General features: G+C 46.4%; 1 protein-coding gene across 21 annotated transcripts in view; it reads right to left on the bottom strand.

The window, feature by feature from the left end:
• The window catches only part of AFDN (afadin, adherens junction formation factor), an 866421-nt gene that overhangs the window by 569508 nt on the left and 279620 nt on the right, over positions 1-17293 (bottom strand). For all 21 annotated transcript variants that reach the window (XM_063917625.1, XM_063917611.1, XM_063917620.1 and 18 more), the window contains exon 4: positions 11546-11709. In XM_063917625.1, coding sequence (XP_063773695.1) covers positions 11546-11709 — 164 coding nt within the window. The remainder of the gene's footprint in view (positions 1-11545; positions 11710-17293) is intronic.

Raw genomic sequence — 17293 nt, 5'->3', positions numbered from 1 at the left:
AACACTTATTGAATATACCCCTAAAACTACAAAAAATAGGTAAGAGATAATGAGCATAGTATTGGAATTAGTGTCAGTTTCAGGTTGATGTATTATACAAAATCTTACAGACCCGGAGTTAGAGGACATGGATAGAAAAGTAGGCCTCCTCCCAACACTGATCAGTGAGAACAGATCAGTGAAATAGTGATATCTGGGCCTGATCCATTACGGATCGCAATTGAGGCTGAGATAGCGATGTTCACAAATCTGCTATTGCTAAAACTTGCACGTGAAAAGCCTCCCAGAAAGGATAAAAGACACCAACTGATGCATTCGCAAATCTGCATAGGCAGTAGCATACTCGTAACACATACGCAAAAGAAGGACACCATCAACATTTTCGGCTGACCCCAGCAAGCTCAAATCAATGAGAATGCAGTCGCACTGGGAGCCATGTTTTTGAACGCAACGTTCGCAAACTACGTCAGATACACACCTCGAAAACGGGCATGAGATACCTGCGTTTTCCCAACCACCCCCATCAATCAAAATGCATTCTCTTTACAATTAGGCTGCATACGCAAGGCGATCGCATTTTACCCTTCGCACATGTGCAATGAGTTTGCAGCGCATACACATTCCGACGATAATCGCTCAACTGCGTACAACCTCACATTTGCAGTTGGTAATGAATCAGGACCATTATTTTGACTGCTACTGTGTAAAATACCATACCAAAGGCATCTGAGCTACAGCAAATAGGAGTCAAAGGCGCTCAAAAACTGGCATTCCTAAAATTGTGGGGCTGTGGTCAATGAATGGTGACAGCAGATATAATAAAAAGAGATCATAGAACTTACCGATATCTATGGAAAATACTGTACAGTATATTGTTACCCTGAAACTGTGCTGATCGCACGCTTGGCTATAGTAAACATGCTCAGGACTAGGCACGACTAGAAGGGCTGTTTAACGTGACTGCAGAAACAACGAAAGAGGACACATCTGTACTGCAGATTACAGATGTATCAACAGTCACCACTTAATGCAATGTATATGAATCACAGGTGAGACTATTTGCAAGTGCACGTATACTGTAAACACTTGTATCAAGCTAATCGCGGGTGTGAATAATCGCACCTGCAATTAGCTTGATGCAGCAAGTGTGCACGAGAATGGCTACATATTTACATCCAACTTAACCTGCATTCACAGACTGAAACTATAAATAGAATCCTGTGGAGGATCGTCAAACCATTTACTGACCAGGAGAGACAGTGAAGTGTGTGTATAAGAGGATTTTTGGTCACCTGACGTTGAATTATTTTCTCTGAAGTCGACTGGGGGACACTTGATCATGGGATTGTAGGTTGGTGGGAGGAGTTGCCATTTAAACTAAATTGTAGCTTTAAATGTTAAGCTCCTCACCACTGCAAACCCAAAATGCCAGTATTTATTTTTAAGAGAAAAGGAGATTTATGGTAAGACTTACCATTGTTAAGTATTTCTGCGAGGTACACTGGATTCCACAGGGAATAGAGTTGGATCTTGATCTGAGGCACCAACATGCTAAAGCTTTGACTGTTCCCAGGATGCGCAGCCCCGCCTCCAGGCACTGGAGCTTAGTTACGTTAACCAGTCCAATGCAGTAGGAGGTAAGAGAGACTGTAGATGTTAGTCACATAGACCCACATTCTCACGACAGAAAAAGGGACTAGAGGCTAATGCCATACAAACCCAAAAGAATCTAAGTGCGTAAGGGTGGGCACCCTGTGGAAAACAATGTACCTCACAGAAAGATTTAACAATGGTAATTCTTACCATAAATCTCCTTTTCTGCAGCGGGGTACACTGGTATTCCACAGGGAATAACATCAGGGATGTACTAAAGCAGATCCTCATGGGAGGGGACGCACTGTAGCGGGCACAAGAACCCAGCATCCAAAAGAAGCATCCTGAGAGGCGGAAGTATCAAAGGCATAGAACCTGATGAACGTGTTGACAGAGGACCACATAGCCGCCTTGCACAATTGTTCAGCGGACGTGCCTCGGCGGGCTGCCCAAGAAGGTCCAACAGGCCGAGTAGAATGGGCCTTGATAGCAGCAGGAGCTAGGAGTCCAGCCTGCGCATAAGCTTGTGCAATCACCATTCTAATCCAGCTGGCCAAGGTCTACTTATTTGCAGGCCAGCCACATTTGTGAAAACTGAAAAGTACAAAAAGAAAATCTGATCTCCTGATAGAGGCAGTCCTTTCAACATAAATACAGGGAGCCCGTACCACATCCAAGACCGCTCTTTGGAGGACAAACCAGGAAAGATAAAGGCCGGAACCACAATCTCTTGGTTAAGGTGGAAAGATGACACCACCTTAGGTAAATAACAAGGGCGAGTTCTAAGAACTGCCCGGTCACGGTGACAAATCAGAAAGGGAAGACGACAGGACAAAGCGCCTAGGTCTGATACCCTCCTAGCAGAGGAAATAGTCAACAGAAAAATGACCTTAAGCATAAGGCATTAAAGGTACACAGACTCAAGAGGTTCAAACGGAGACTCTTGAAGGGCATTAAGAACAGCAGACAGATCCCAAAGAGCCACAGGAGGGGACATAGGGAGGCTGAATCCGTAGTACACTCTGAGTGAATGTATGAACGTCAGGAAGAGATACAATTTTTCGCTGAAACCACACCAACAAGGCAGAAATGTGAATCTTGAGGGAGGCCAGATGAAGTCCTAAATCCAGGCCTTGTTGCAAAACAGCCAAAAGTCTGGAAGTACTAAATTTGTTTGCATCATAATTCTTAGCAGCACACCAGTTGAAGTAAGAATTCCAGACTCTGTAATAAATCCGTGCAGCAGCCGGTTTGCGGGCCTTCAACATAGTTTGAATAACCGCCTCAGAAAATCCTTTGGCCCTCAGTACGGAAGCTTCAAGAGCCACGCCGGCAAAGCCAGTCTTGCCTGGTCCTGGTAAACATAAGGGCCCTGAACGGAGAAGTCTTGGCATTGAGGAAGTAGAAGAAGACACTCAATCAAGAGACCCTGCAGTTCTGAGAACCAATGCCGTCTGGGCCACGCTGGAGTGACTAGAAGCAGTATTCCTCCTTGCTTGAACTTTCGTAGTACCCTGGGCAGGAGTGACACTGGAGGGAACACGTATGGCAACCGAAAGTTCCATGGAATTGCCAGTGCGTCCATGAACGCTGCTTGAGGATCCCTTGTCGTTGTTCCGAAGACCGGAATATTGTGTCAAGACGCCATCAGGTCTACATCTGGTAGACCTCACTTGTCCACAAGGAGTTGGAAGACCTCCGGATGAAGACTCCCCTCCCCGGCGTGTACGTGTTGACAACTGAGGAAGTCCGCTTCCCAATTGAGAACCCCTGCAATGAACACTGCCAATATGGCTGACAGATGGCGTTCCGCCCATCGAAGAATTTTTGACACTTCCATCATTGCCATGCGGATTCGAGTGCCGCCTTGATGAATTATGTACGTCACCATGGTGGCGTTGTCTGATTGTACTTGAACAGGTCTGTTCTGTACGAAAGGCAGGGCCAGTGTCAACGCATTGAACACTCCCCGCAATTCCAGAATGTTTATCAGGAGGAGAGATACCTCCCTGGTCCAACAACCCGGGAGAGAGAGCTGCTCCAACACCGTACCCCAACCCTGCAGACTGGCATCCGTCAGTAAGAGGACCCAGTTGGAGATCCAGAAGGGACGACCCCTGCTCAATTGTTGGCCCTGTAGCCACCAACTCAGTGACAGATGAACCTCCGGAGTCAATGAGATCATTTGAGACCTGATCCGGTGAGGCAGGCCATCCCACTTGGAAAGGATTAACCTTTGCAGACGGCGGGAATGAAATTGAGCGTACTCTACCATGTGGAAAGCCAACACCATGAGGCCTAGTACTTGCATCGCCGAGTGTATCGATACTCTTTGGCGAGAGAGGAAGTATCTGATTCTGTCGTGAAGTTTCAGGCCCTTTTCTGGAGACCAGAACAAACGTTGGTTGTGTGTCCCCAGTAATGCCCCCATGCTGTGAGCAGGAACCAGTGAGGATTTCTTCCAGTTGATGAGCCACCCGTGAGCGTGCAGGAATTGAACAGTCAGTTCCAGATGACGGAGGACAACCTCTAGGGAGTTCGCCTGGATCAACAAGTCATACAGATACGGCAGGATCCTGATACCCTGACCGCCATGACCTTGGTGAAGATCCGAGGTGCCGTGGTCAGTCCGAAAAGCAAGGCTTAGAACTGATAATGAAGGATGTCAATAGCAAACCGAAGATATTACTGATGTGACATGGCAATAGGTATGTGTAGGTAAGCATACTGTATATCCAGGGATGCCATATAGTCCTTGGGTTCCATAGCCAGTACAATAGAGCGCAGAGTTTCCATACGGAATTTGGACAACCTCACAAATTTGTCCAAAAATTTGAGGTTGAGTATAGGCCGGGAGGATCCATCTGGCTTCGGAAACTAGAAAAAGCGTTGAATAGTATCCCCTGCCTCTCTGAGACAGAGGAACCGGCACTATTACTCCTGTATCAAGGAGGGATTGGACAATCAAATGTAGAGTTTGTGCTTTTAACGGATCCGAAGGGATAACCGTTGAGCAAAACTGGCGAGGGGGACGTCTCTTAAAAGAGATTGCGTACCTCTGAGAGACCACTTCCTGCACATATGCATTCGAAGTGGTCTTTAACCATACCTGGGCGAACTGCAGAAGTCGGCCTCCCACCCTGGGGTCCCCCAGGGGGAGGCCCGCCGCATCATGCAGCAGGCTTGTCCGGTTTGGAAGCAGGCTGACGGGCAGCCCAAGAACATTTAGGTTTAGGCTCAGAGGACTTGGAAGTGTGAGCTTGTCTCATGCACGCCTGACCCTTTGATTTACCTGGAAGTCGATAGGAACGAAGAGTATTACTCTTAGCCTTCAGAACCAAAGATTAGTACCTGGGAAAAATGCAGTCTTGGCCGACGCAAAGTCGGTCACAATTTTGTACAGATCATCTCCAAATATTATATCGCCCTTAAAAGGGAGTACCTCCAAGGTCTTCTTAGAGTCCAGGTCCACCGACCACAATCACAGAATCCAGCAAGCCAGGATAGACGTAGTAGATGCTTTGACTGCCATAACGCCTGCATCAGAGGTTGCCTCCTGAATATAGTTGGAGGCCATGGTAATATAGGTCAAAAACTGTCTGGCAGTGTCAGAAAAATTCAGAGGTAGCTCTTCCTCAATTGCTTGAACCCATGCTTCAATGCCTTTTGCAGCCCAAGAGGCTGCCATAGTGGGTCTATGTACAGCACCCGTAAGCGTGTAAATAGACTTCAAGCAACCCTCCACGCGCTTATCTGTCAGTTCCTTCAAAGAGGTGACGGTGGTGACAGGCAGAGTAGATGACACCACAAAACGGGCTACACGTGAGTCCACTGGTGGCGGGGTTTCCACTTGTTACTCAACTCTGCGATAGGATAGCAAGTTAGCATCTCTTTAGACAGGGAAAATGTATTTCCTGGAGAAGACCAGGATTCCTGACGTATGTCATTTAAATGGTCAGAATGTGGAAAGACTAATTTAGTAACCTTCTGACGTTTGAACTTATCAGGTTTCTTAGACCTATCAGGAGGGTCAATCTCATCATCAATCTGAAGAATCAGCTTGATAGCCTCCACTAGGTCAGGAACATCAACCTGTGTTGTAGAATCTTCATCACAAGCAGTGGTATCAGCATCTGATGGATCCGAATTAGAAGAATCATCCGAAATATTAGGGGATTGTGAGGAAGAAATAGCCTTTGGTCCCAGTATGGCGAGGGTTAGGTTTCATGTTTAACCAAGGACTGATTTAATTGCTGTAACTGGGTTGACAGAGTATTCGCCCTTGGTGGATTAACTACAGGGACAATATTAGCCTGTAATGGCACAGGAGGTCCCAAAGGGGGCGTAAGTCTTGTTACAAGCATAGTCAGCAGATTTGAAAATGCAGCCCAAGGTGGATCTGCCACAGGTGCTGCGGGCTGACTAGGGGGTGCAGAATACCCAGTACCTGGACCCTCAGCAGAAATAATTTTCTCAGGTAAATCTGTGGCGCCAGCACTGCATGATGCAGGAGCATCTGCGGATTTCCCGCCCTGTGCAGCAGACATTATTGGGAATGTAGCCTTAGGGCATATCAGTACAATATAGCCAGACAAACAATACCTGACAAAAAAACCCTAAGATATGTGACTGCAGTTGCAGAGCACAAACAAAGTATTTAAGTGGTATGAGGTGACTGAAACACACAGTGAAAAATACAAAACAGTATATCCTGTGGAATACTATATGGTATATGAGACCCTGACGCACTTAGTTCCCCAGGGTACAGAATATAGTGATAGCAATATGTGTGATACACAGAATAGAATCCACACAGCAGCTATAGGCACACACAGTCATAGGTACAATGCAGAAATAATTACATATAAACAGTAAGACTGCAGTGGACTAGTAATACTACAAACAGATATGTATGTATACAGATATAACAATGCACAGTAAACACTGGATGTATATCACAGGATACTTGTACTAAATATTCATATATTAGTGCACTTGTTCTTAACGAACGCTGTCTAAACGACATGTAGAATACTTAAGTGTCCTATAAATGCCCAGCGCTGATGAGACAGACGGCTTTACAGAGGAGACAGTGCCCAGCAGTCCCAGGATCAGTGCAGCTCTGTGAAATGGCGCCCAAACGCTGACAGGGAGGGAGTGAGGGAGGGAGAGAGAGAGATGCAGCTGCAGGGCGGAAACACCTGCTGTAGATGGTGCCTGGAGTTGGAGGGAAGGGTCTACAGGACAGCGCTTTATCCCCTCTGCTGGACTTCACCAACAGATACTATGGAGCCTATAATAAACGGATTTTAGTAAATCCGACCTGTACTCCCTCCCCTGGTGGATATAGTGGGGTCCCTGCATGGCCAGTTTCCACGCCAGCGGCGGGGTCCACGACCGGATCACGATTTCGGCGGGTCTCCCCTGGGTGACCATCTTACCTTCTCCCTGAGTTGCGACCACGCGATCCAGGAGAGCAGCAGCGGTGATGTGTGCCTGATGACCGGAGCGCCGCCGCTGCAAGTACCCGGCAACCAGTGCACGGGAGTACGCAGCGCCGCAGGGGGAGGTGCGGCCCTTGAAGTCTTCTCTCTTCTTAAAAAGCTCTTATTAGGGCTGCTAGTGCAGCCCGACCTGTTAGCTGCCTGCACTGCAGGCACCAACTTACAAATTGAACTCCAGTGTCTGGAGGCAGGGCTATAGAGGAGACGGTGCAGTGCATCCTGGGAAAAGTCAAAGCTTTAGCCTGTTGGTGCCTCGGATCAAGATCCAACTGTACACCCCGATGTTATTCAATATGGAATACCAGTGTACCCCGCTGCATTAAAGGATTTAATGGAGAGTGACCAAAAATCCCCCATTTCTCTTTGAGTAAGGCTAGGGAACACTGGACTATGGGACATTCAACAGCCGCCAACAGGGTAGGGAACACTCAGGCTGCCTGACCGGAGAATTGTACGCCCAAAGCGGGTGTTGCCGGAGGCAAAAAACAGAAAAAGACATATGAACAGAGGACCAGAGGACCAGTGAACTGCACGAAAGACATGTTCCTTCAAAACCTTGTGTCGAACTGCCCTGGAAATTGTCACCGTCCTTGCGGAATGCGTAGACACCATGTTCAGTGTTGGTCGCCCTGCACTATGTATGTGCGTTGTAAATAATAAGTAGAGAATCCATGCGACGGACAAAAAAAAAATAAAAAAAATCTTGTCCTAGTAAATCTGCAGTGCTCGAACTACATCCAGCAGAGTCAGATCAACTCATTCACAGGAAGTCGCAGAAGGTAGAAAAACTGGAAAAGACTATTCCATCCTGGTTAAGTGAAAGACCAAAACTAATTTCAGATGTAACAAAGGAAAAGTACGGAGAACTACTTTAACGACATGAAAGAGGAAATAAAGATGGCTTGCAAGATAAAATCATTAACCTGGTAACACACCGGGTTCAGGCATTAACCATAAGTAAGATAGCTTACCCATAATTAATTAGATCTGCTTAATGTAAAGGATCAACCGGAGCTTGTTTGAAAGTTGATAGGGCCAGATAAATATCCCACTGTGCTACTGGCAGATGAAACAGTAGTGGAATATGCCCACACCACGTAACAAGGTAAGGGCCCCTAGTAGAAGGGCCAAACGCTCTAGTAAATAAATTGACAGGGCCAAAAACGAAAACCTTTAAAGAACAAAGCTTTAACTTAGCTTTCAAAATCCTTGTGAAGGAAGGCCAAAAATAAAACAAGAGGGGTCAAACTGGGATGTATGAACCTGTTTTTGTTCACTCCAAGATGCAGTGTCTATATTCTGTGCTGTGTGACGAAACCAGATTCAAGGTTTGCAGCATAGTACAGACTAAAGAGGTAGAAACACCTTTAGCTTTGAAAAGATCAGTGTCAAAGCCACGGTGTTAAAACCAAGAGGGAGAACAATGTTTAGAAATGGACCTTATAGAGCAGATCAAGACAAACTGGAAGACAACACTCGAGACGGGCAACAATTTAAAAATGTCAGCATACCCCGACTTCAGTTGCCAGTGTAGAGTCAATAACTTTACAATCTTATGTTGAACCCTGATGCAGAGGATTCCTAGAGGCAACATTGGGTTCCATGGAAACAGATACTCCTGGAACTATAATGACAGTCACTGCAAAAAAACATGGGCTCCTAGATCTCGTACAGAACTGTGGAACTTTGAATAGGTTTTGAAAGTCCAGGAGAACACCCTGTGAAAAGTCTCAACTTCCGAACCGATTGTTGGAAGATTCCTAGAATGAGAGACAACTCATTTTAGAAATAAACTTAAAGAAGTTAACCTTGTAATGTCCTACTGCTACTCAGCTGAGAACACCATTACAAAAATCTCTACGCAGGAAATGATTCACCCTGTACCAGCAGTAGCCTTCAGTTGGCACTTTACAGATACTGTACATACACCACCACCGTAGCTCTAATAGGCCGAATACGAACTGGTCAGCTGGCCAGGCCAGAGTGAGCTCTCAAGTGGGGAGGCAATCACGAGACCACCTGTCGGGATCCCGGCAGTCACAATGCCGGAATACCGGCGCAACAGGCTTTTCTCCCTCTATGGGTGTCCACAACACCAACAGAGGAAGAATATAACCTGTGGCAAGTGCAGCGAGCCACCTTGCCCTCAGTGTGGCGAACCCGCTGCCAGCATACTGGAGGCCAGGATTCCGCTGTCGGGATCATGACAGTCGGGATACCGGCCGCTGGTACAACCTATGTATTCCCTTAAGAGTTAGAAAAATGGTTGGTATCTCAAACACAGGGATTGTCAGATCCAGCTATAACAACGACTAGAGGTGATGGTGCCGAATATGCAATGTCATGGCACCCTTGCGGGTCTGAAGCGTGTTAAGCGTGGCTTTTACCTACTAAGTGACTGGACAGCTGATGATGGTGAATTTCCTGTGAGGGGCTGCAGATCCGGAGCCTAGTCCCTTGTTCTTAACATAACGGACTTCAGGATTCACCATCTATCTTTTGCAGCTTGGAAATTTCAATTTCAAAAAATAGACTCTCTCGTCTGGTCATCACCAGCCTGCTGCAGGGTCCGGCTCCTCCGCCACATCCACCTTGCTGCACTGTGCACTGCTGGAGCTGCAGGCAGGGACGAAAGTCTATTTTTTGGTTTTCAGGTGTAAAGCTGTTCCGTTAAAGCTGAGATGAAGAATTAAAGATCCCACTACATCAAAAGAACTGATGTTCTGGTGGTATTATTATATATCATTTCCCATAGGATGTGGGCACATCTGTTTTAATATTATTCACCACCGGTGCTATTTATGTAAGGTGCACAAGAAATCACTGACTGTATTAAGTAATTTGGAGCACGGTGTTATTGCAATATTGCACTATTTAGTGTCTTTTTTCCCTTTTTCCTTTGCATTTTTCATACCGTATTTGTCTGAGGTGCGGAAATAGGATCATCAGGAATTAAAGACCATGCTACATGTTTGAAATGATCATCTCTCTGGTACGCACATAATTATTATATTGATTGAGATTATCTGCACGGAAGGCGCTTGGTTCTATCATCTTTAAATACTGAACTGTGAACTTTGTGGAAATAAGAGTCCTTTCTGAGGACTTTGTAGCAGCCCCCTCTGAGTGGAAGTGTCATAGGTTTATTTTGATTTATGTTTAACAAAAAAATTGTTTACAATAGTCTAAATAGTAGCGATACATAGATAGATTAGATAGATAGATAGATAGATAGATAGATAGATAGATAGATAGATAGATAGATAGATCTACCTTACATAGACATGCATAGAAGAGAATGACACAGCATTATATAGTGGTGACCACACATAGGTGTCACACATAGCAATATATGGCGTACATATATACGCATAGGTGAGAGTGACATCGCAATATATACCGTTGAACACCCATAGATGAGTGTGAGACACAGCAATGTATAGCCAACACAGAAGTAGAGCATGACAATGAAAGGTACATTTATCTGCCCAATCCAGTGGCTGTGTATGAGAGGAGTCTACCCCTGCATGACAAGTGGTAAGCAGTAACAAGGACTGTACTACTTCTGCTTAAATGTGGGGAAGAGGCCAGCGGCCAAGGCTCTGCCCCCTTTCTCAGCGCATTCACTCTCTGCCGAGGAGCTACTCCAGCGCTCTGTAAGGCAAAAGCACCTGGGTATAAAGTAGCTGGTCTTACATGTCTGCACACTCTCTAGGGAGCAGACATGTGCAACCCAGAAAGATGGCGCCGCCATTCAGGACACTGCTGCCACTCCTGCACACTCTAGAAGTGTAAAAGTGCATACTACCCCGGGTCCTGACGGTCTCAGTAGAGACGGGAGTGATGTGGGGGGTCCACTCTGAGCGTAACCCCTGCCCCCTTGCTGTGGCTGCCGCACAGCAAACCTAGTAAAGGTCCCTGCAGCCCCATGCACTGCCAAAGCAACGGGCAGTCCCTAAGTAAAAAGGAAACAGGAGGGGGGGAAAAAATGGCTACAGTATAATAACATAGCTACAAGTAGCGCTGAAAATGCGCCTTACTCCATGGGGTACATAAAGAAGACTGGCATTAAGGGGTTGCAGGGGAGAGGAGCTTAGAATTTAAAGCTACAGTTTAGTTTAAGTGCCTCCAAGCAGCATGGAAACTTATGGTCCAGCATTCCCAAGCCTTGCTGAAAAAGACATCAGTGGTTCTTAACGCCAGTCCTCAAGTACCACCAACAAGTAACGTTTTGTAGATGTCTTTAATCACATCTTACTAGGTCAGTAATTACCTGATTCCTTAGATAGAAATACTCAAAACATGACCTGCTGGTAAAACTTGAGGGATGAGAACCACTGGTGGATTGCATTATAATAAATAACATGCCCGAGTAATACAGACCCATGTTCTGTTCTGAAAACTAAACAAAAGGATGAAATAAGCAGATAAAATAATGTGACACATACGAATCATCCTTCGTTTGAGGTCCATCTTCTCCATCAGTCAGTGACTTTAAAGCTTCTTTCTCACGTCTCTTCTTCTCTTTCTTTTCCTTTTTAGAAAGGGTCCTTTTGAAATTTTGTATTACCCCTTCCTTTTCTTGTTTCTCTGGTCCATTACTCTGAGACTTCTAGTGTCAAAAGAAAAAATAAATCTTAATTGTAGCTTTAAAAAAAGTTTTATAAATTAGAACGACTGATCAGAAAACAAAGTCTGGAACTACAACCTTAAACACCATATCAGAACATAATGTTGCATTTCCTGCAGAAGCTCATCATGCATTAATAGAGGAGCCATAATAAGAATGACATCAAACACATAATTTGAGAATATAAGCCATTAAAGGGTTCCTCCGTAATATTGACACCAAACACCAGGGGCCAATACTAAAACACTTTAGGGTCATTCCCTGTCAAATCACCCAGAAACATTTCATTATGGCACCCATTGACTTAAATTTTCATGAAACTTTATACAGTTGATACTACCTCATAGCTACAAACCCATGTAAAAATTTTCTTCTGTAGGCCTCATTGTTTATAAGATATAGGGGTCAAAGTTTCGAAAAATTACTCGGAAATGTCACGCCTGATGCTTTCGGTATATATGTGGAAAAAACTTCCTCTCTCAGTGCCTAATCCACATATCACTTAGAAATTTTGACCCTTTGTCAATCAAAATATGGAGATTCCAGAAAAAATAGAATTTATGTCTTGCCTTGTTAAATCCTTTTCTTTGAGTCCATATGGGACACCGGACCTAAGGCTTAACGCTGGGTATAGGTTGGCTGGGAGCAGACAGGCACCAAAAGGGTTACTTTTAAGTACCCAGCAGGCTTTGCCTCCCTATACTCCGCCAACAGGCCTGCCAGTTTATTATAACAAGCCAGAAGCAGGAGCGGCAAAAAGAGAAAGGAAGTACACCTCACACAGAAGGACACTGCGATGATAGATGATGACACACAACCTACACAAGAACCCAATCCTAAGGGACAGGTGCGACAGGGAGGACGTCCAGTGCCCCCTATGGACTCAAACAAAAAGATTTAACAAGGTAAGACATAAATCCTATTTTCTTTTTCATCCACTAGGGGGCACCATACCAAAAGCTTAACGCTCCTGGACTGCATTCAGGACCCTTCGCCTGAAGGCTGCGTTATCGGACGCAAAGGTGTCAAACGCATAAAATTTGATGAAAGTCTGGACAGAGGACCACGTGGCAGCCTTACATAGCTGTTCAGCTGAGAACCCATGAGAAGCTGCCCAGGAGGCTCCCACAGCCCTTGTGGAATGAGCCTTGACCCCTGAACGGGTAAGAAGGTTCGCCATGTAATAGACATGGTGAACAGTCAACCGTAGCCATCTGGCTAAGGTTTGTTTGGATGCAGGATAACCTCTTCTGCGAGCGTCCAACAAGACGAACAGGGAGTTCGAACGTCTAAGATCCTTGGTCTTGTCCACGTAGATGTGAAGCGCTCGGACCACGTCTACAGAGGCCTCCTCTGGAGAAGCCGCCGAGAATGCTGGTACCACAATTTCTTGATTGAGATGAAATTTGGAAACCACTTTAGTCAGGAACCCTGCACGAGTAAGAAGAACTGCCTTACTGGGGTGAAACACCAGAAAAGGCGACCGCCAGGATAAAGCACTGAGATCTGAAACCCTGCGAGCTGAAGATACAGCCAATAGAAACAAGGTCTTCCAAGTGATCCACTTGAGGTCTGCGATTTCCAGAGATTTAAAAGGAGGCTTCTGTAGAGCCGTAAAGACCAGTGACAGATCCCAAGGGGCCACTGGAGCCATAAACGGTGGTTGAACGTGTAACAAGCCTTGGAGGAATGTTTTGACATCCAGCCTCAGTACCAGTTGCCGCTGGAACAGCACTGACCGTGCTGAAACCTGAACTTTTAGTGACGATAACCTGAGGCCTAAGTCCAGGCCAGACTGAAGAAACGACAACAAGCGAGCCAGCCTAAAAGAGCGCGGATTAAAACCACGTCTGGCACCCCAGGAGAAATAGGTTTTCCAAATCCGGTGGTAGATTCTAACCGATGAAGGTTTCCTGCCATTAAGCATAGTTTTGATGACCCGCTTGGAAAATCCTTCAGTCTTTAGGACGGATTTCTCAATAGCCAGGCCGTCAAAGCGAGGTTTTGAGAATCGAGGTGTACAGAGGGACCTTGAGACAGAAGGTCCGGTGGTAGAGGGAGGAGACACGGTTTGTCTATGGACAGACTTAGCAGGTCCGCGTACCATGGGCGACATGGCCAGTCTGGAACTACCAGCATCATCTCGCCGCCTTCATGTTTGAATTTCCTGAGTAGTGTGAGAATTATCGGTGGAAAGACATATCAGGTGAAACGACCAATGAGCCGTGAGGGCGTTTACTAGACATGCCTGTGGATCTCGCCCGAGAGCCGAACTTGCTTATTTGGTTGTTGTGTCGGTATGCCATGAGGTCTATGTCCGGCATCCCCCACTGGGACACCAATTGTTCAAACACCTCTGGGTGTAGCATCCACTCACCGGAGTGCACGTCCTGTCGACTTAGGAAATCCGCTTCCCAGTTGAGCACTCCTGGGATGAAAATTGCTAATAGAGCTGGAAGGTTTTGTTCGCTAATTGGAATATCTTGGATACCTCTCGCATGGCTCCTCGATTGTGAGTGCCCCCTTGTCGATTGATGTAAGCTACCGCTGTCGCGTTGTCCGACTGGACTTTGACTGGGTGACCCCTGAGCAGAGATCATGCTGAGCGTAGTGTGTTGAGGACTGCCCTCAATTCCAGTACATTGATGGGGAGTGAGCTCTCTTGAGGAGTCCAGTGACCCTGGAACATGTGGGACTCAAATACCGCTCCCCAGCCTAGAAGACTGGCATCTGTGGTGACCAAGGTCCAGTACTGAATCCAAAAGGGGCAACCCTTCTCTACGTTGTCCCGAATGAGCCACCATGTTAAGGACAGTCGAACCTCCGGAGAGAGTGTTATGGTCTGTTATCGGATGTGGAGATGAGAACCGTTCCACTTGCGAAGAACTTCCAATTGTAGAGGACGAGAATGGAACTGCGAGTACTACACCGTATCGAATGCTGCCACCATCGAGCCCAGTATTCTCATGCAAGCATGGACTGAAAACGTGCACTGATGGAGGAGTTTCCAAATTCTGGATTCAATTACGAGTTTTTCCAGTGGTAGAAATACTCGCTGTCCTGTGGAATTGAGGAGCGCCCCTAAGTTAAGGATTGTCCGAGAAGGCGTCAACAATGATTTTTTTCCCAATTTATCCTCCAGACATGAGAATGTAACATCTCCATTGTTGACCGAATATGAAGTGTAAGCATCTGTTGCGATTGTCCTAGGAGTAGGGGATCATCCAGGTAGGGCAGGATTCGGTTTCCAATGCGTCTGAGACATGCTGCGATGACTGACATAACTTTAGTGAAGACTCTTGAAGCCGTGGATAGACCAAATGGTAAGGCTCTGAACTGGAAATGTTTGCCCTGGACCGCAAACCTGAGAAACTTTTGATGACTTGGACGAATTGGGATATGCAAATATGCATCATGTATGTCCAGGGATGCCATATAGTCTCCCATTCCAACGCCAGGATGACCGTTATGAGAGATTAGGAATGCGGATGCGGAACTTGGGGACTCGCAGGTAGAGGTTCAACTTCTTGAGGTTGAGAAGAGGGCGGTAGGAACCGTCCGTTTTCGTGACCAGAAAAAGCGACGTATAAAACCCCCGTCCTCTCTGGTCCCGGGGTACCAGAACAATGACGTTGGAGGCGAGTAAAGAGCCGACTGATTTGTGTAGTGCCTCTGCCTCTCCGAGATCCCTCGGAATCCCCGTGGTGAAGAACCTCTGTGGGAGACAGTGCCAAAATGTCGTGTATCCTTGTGTCACGACTTCCCTGACCCAGGCATCTGTCATGATGTCCCACCACAATGGGGAAAAAGACAGAAGTCGTCCCCCCACTCTGGGATCCCCCAGAGGAGGGCCCGCCTCGTCACGCTGCAGGTTTGTCGGATTGTTTGGCGGCTGGGCATCTCGTAGCGCAAGGTTGTTCTGTGTGAGGCTTGGTGGTCTTTGCTTGGCCCTGGTAACGGGAGGAGGCCTGGCCCTTAGCTCGTCCCTGGACATGAAAGGGATGAAAGGTAGTTTTATGCTTGGAGGCTGGGTGAAAAGCTGTCTAAGTAGTAGTCAGTTGAGTGACAATATCGTTCAGTTCTTTCCCAAATAGGGTATCTGCTGCATATGGAAGAGCTGCCAAAGCTTTTTTTGGAAGAAGCATCCGCTCTCCAAGAACGCAACCATAAGGATCATCTTGCTGCCACTGTAGAAGCAGAGACTTTAGATGTAAGCACGGCCGTGTCTAGGGCTGCTTCCGACAGATATGTGGTTGCTCTTTGAATATGAACTACCAGTGTCAGTAGTTGTTTTCTACTAACTGAGGAGGATAGGCCCTGTTGAAGCTGGTCAGCCCAACAGGAAACTGCTTTTGTTACCCATGCCGGAGCTAATGCCGGTCTGGTTATAGCTCCCGCATGAGAATATGCGGTCTTAAGAAAGGTACTGTATATAATTTGTGATTCGTGGAATCTTTAAGAGATGAAGTATCTGGGATTGTGAGAACAGAGGAACGCTCTATGCGCGTCCACTGGTGGTGGAGTATCCCACTTGGAACTCCCTTTAGCCGGGAACGGATAGAATGATTGATATCTTTTAGAGAGCTGAAACCGTTTATCCGGTTTAGCCCACGCTACCTCCAGTAAATATTCCAACTGCGAAGAGGAAGGAAACTGTGCTAAATCCTTTTTGGTTTCTTAAAAACTGGAGTCTTAGAGGCTGGAGCAGGATCTATTTGCTCAATATCAAGTACAAGTCTCACTTGTTTGATTAGGGCCTCTACTTCTGCTATAATTCTATAGACCTGAAGCTGCATCTGGATCAAATTCCCCTGACCTACGTTCTTGGTCAGAATTTGGGGTGTCTGAATCCGAACCCCCTTCTGAGCATGGGGTAGTAGTTCAGATAGAAGTGTGCATCAGCCTGGGACGCTTACCTCTATCTAAAAATTGTTGCATGGAAGCAGATACCGGAGATAATCCCTGGACCGATTGTGCTAGTGTGTTAACTTATGGTATATCCACCTGTGGGGGCGGATATATCCATGACTGACCTTGCGCCGAACTTGACGGCAGTGCCATATGCGGAGCCACCTGCTGCGTATTCATACGGTCCACTAGTTGCATCATAACCTGCATCAGTGTGGTTGCCCACGCTGGTTCCTGAGGAACCAGTGGAGGTGGGGGATCCTGTTGCGGTGGTACAACCACGCAGGCTCTACATCTGCCAGTGTCCTGTGGATCCTGAGGAGACAGAATAGCATAACATGCAGCACAAGTGGGAGGCTCAGGTGTGGCCACCTTTTTGCCCCTGGATGACATTGCACAATATACTCCCAAACAGAAAAAGAATTAAAAGGGTCTATTGGCGCCTGTGCACTGAATATTCCCAAAGTGCCACATAGTTAGCAGCGACCTGTCCCTGAGGAACCTATGCTGAATGAAGTCCTGTATAAGAATCGTGCGATCAAGCTCCACATAAAACACTCACACACACAGTTACTCAGCCATCTAAATGCAACAGAACAAGAGGGGCCAAGCTACTCAACTGTCCTGTGATACCAGCAGGAAGGAGAAAATGACTGAA

This window comes from Pseudophryne corroboree, chromosome 4 (genome assembly GCF_028390025.1).
Source record: "Pseudophryne corroboree isolate aPseCor3 chromosome 4, aPseCor3.hap2, whole genome shotgun sequence".
In the NCBI taxonomy this organism is placed as follows: Eukaryota; Metazoa; Chordata; class Amphibia; order Anura; family Myobatrachidae; genus Pseudophryne; species Pseudophryne corroboree.
The sequence above is the reverse complement of the archived record's forward strand: the minus strand, read 5'-3'. Positions and strand labels throughout refer to the sequence as shown.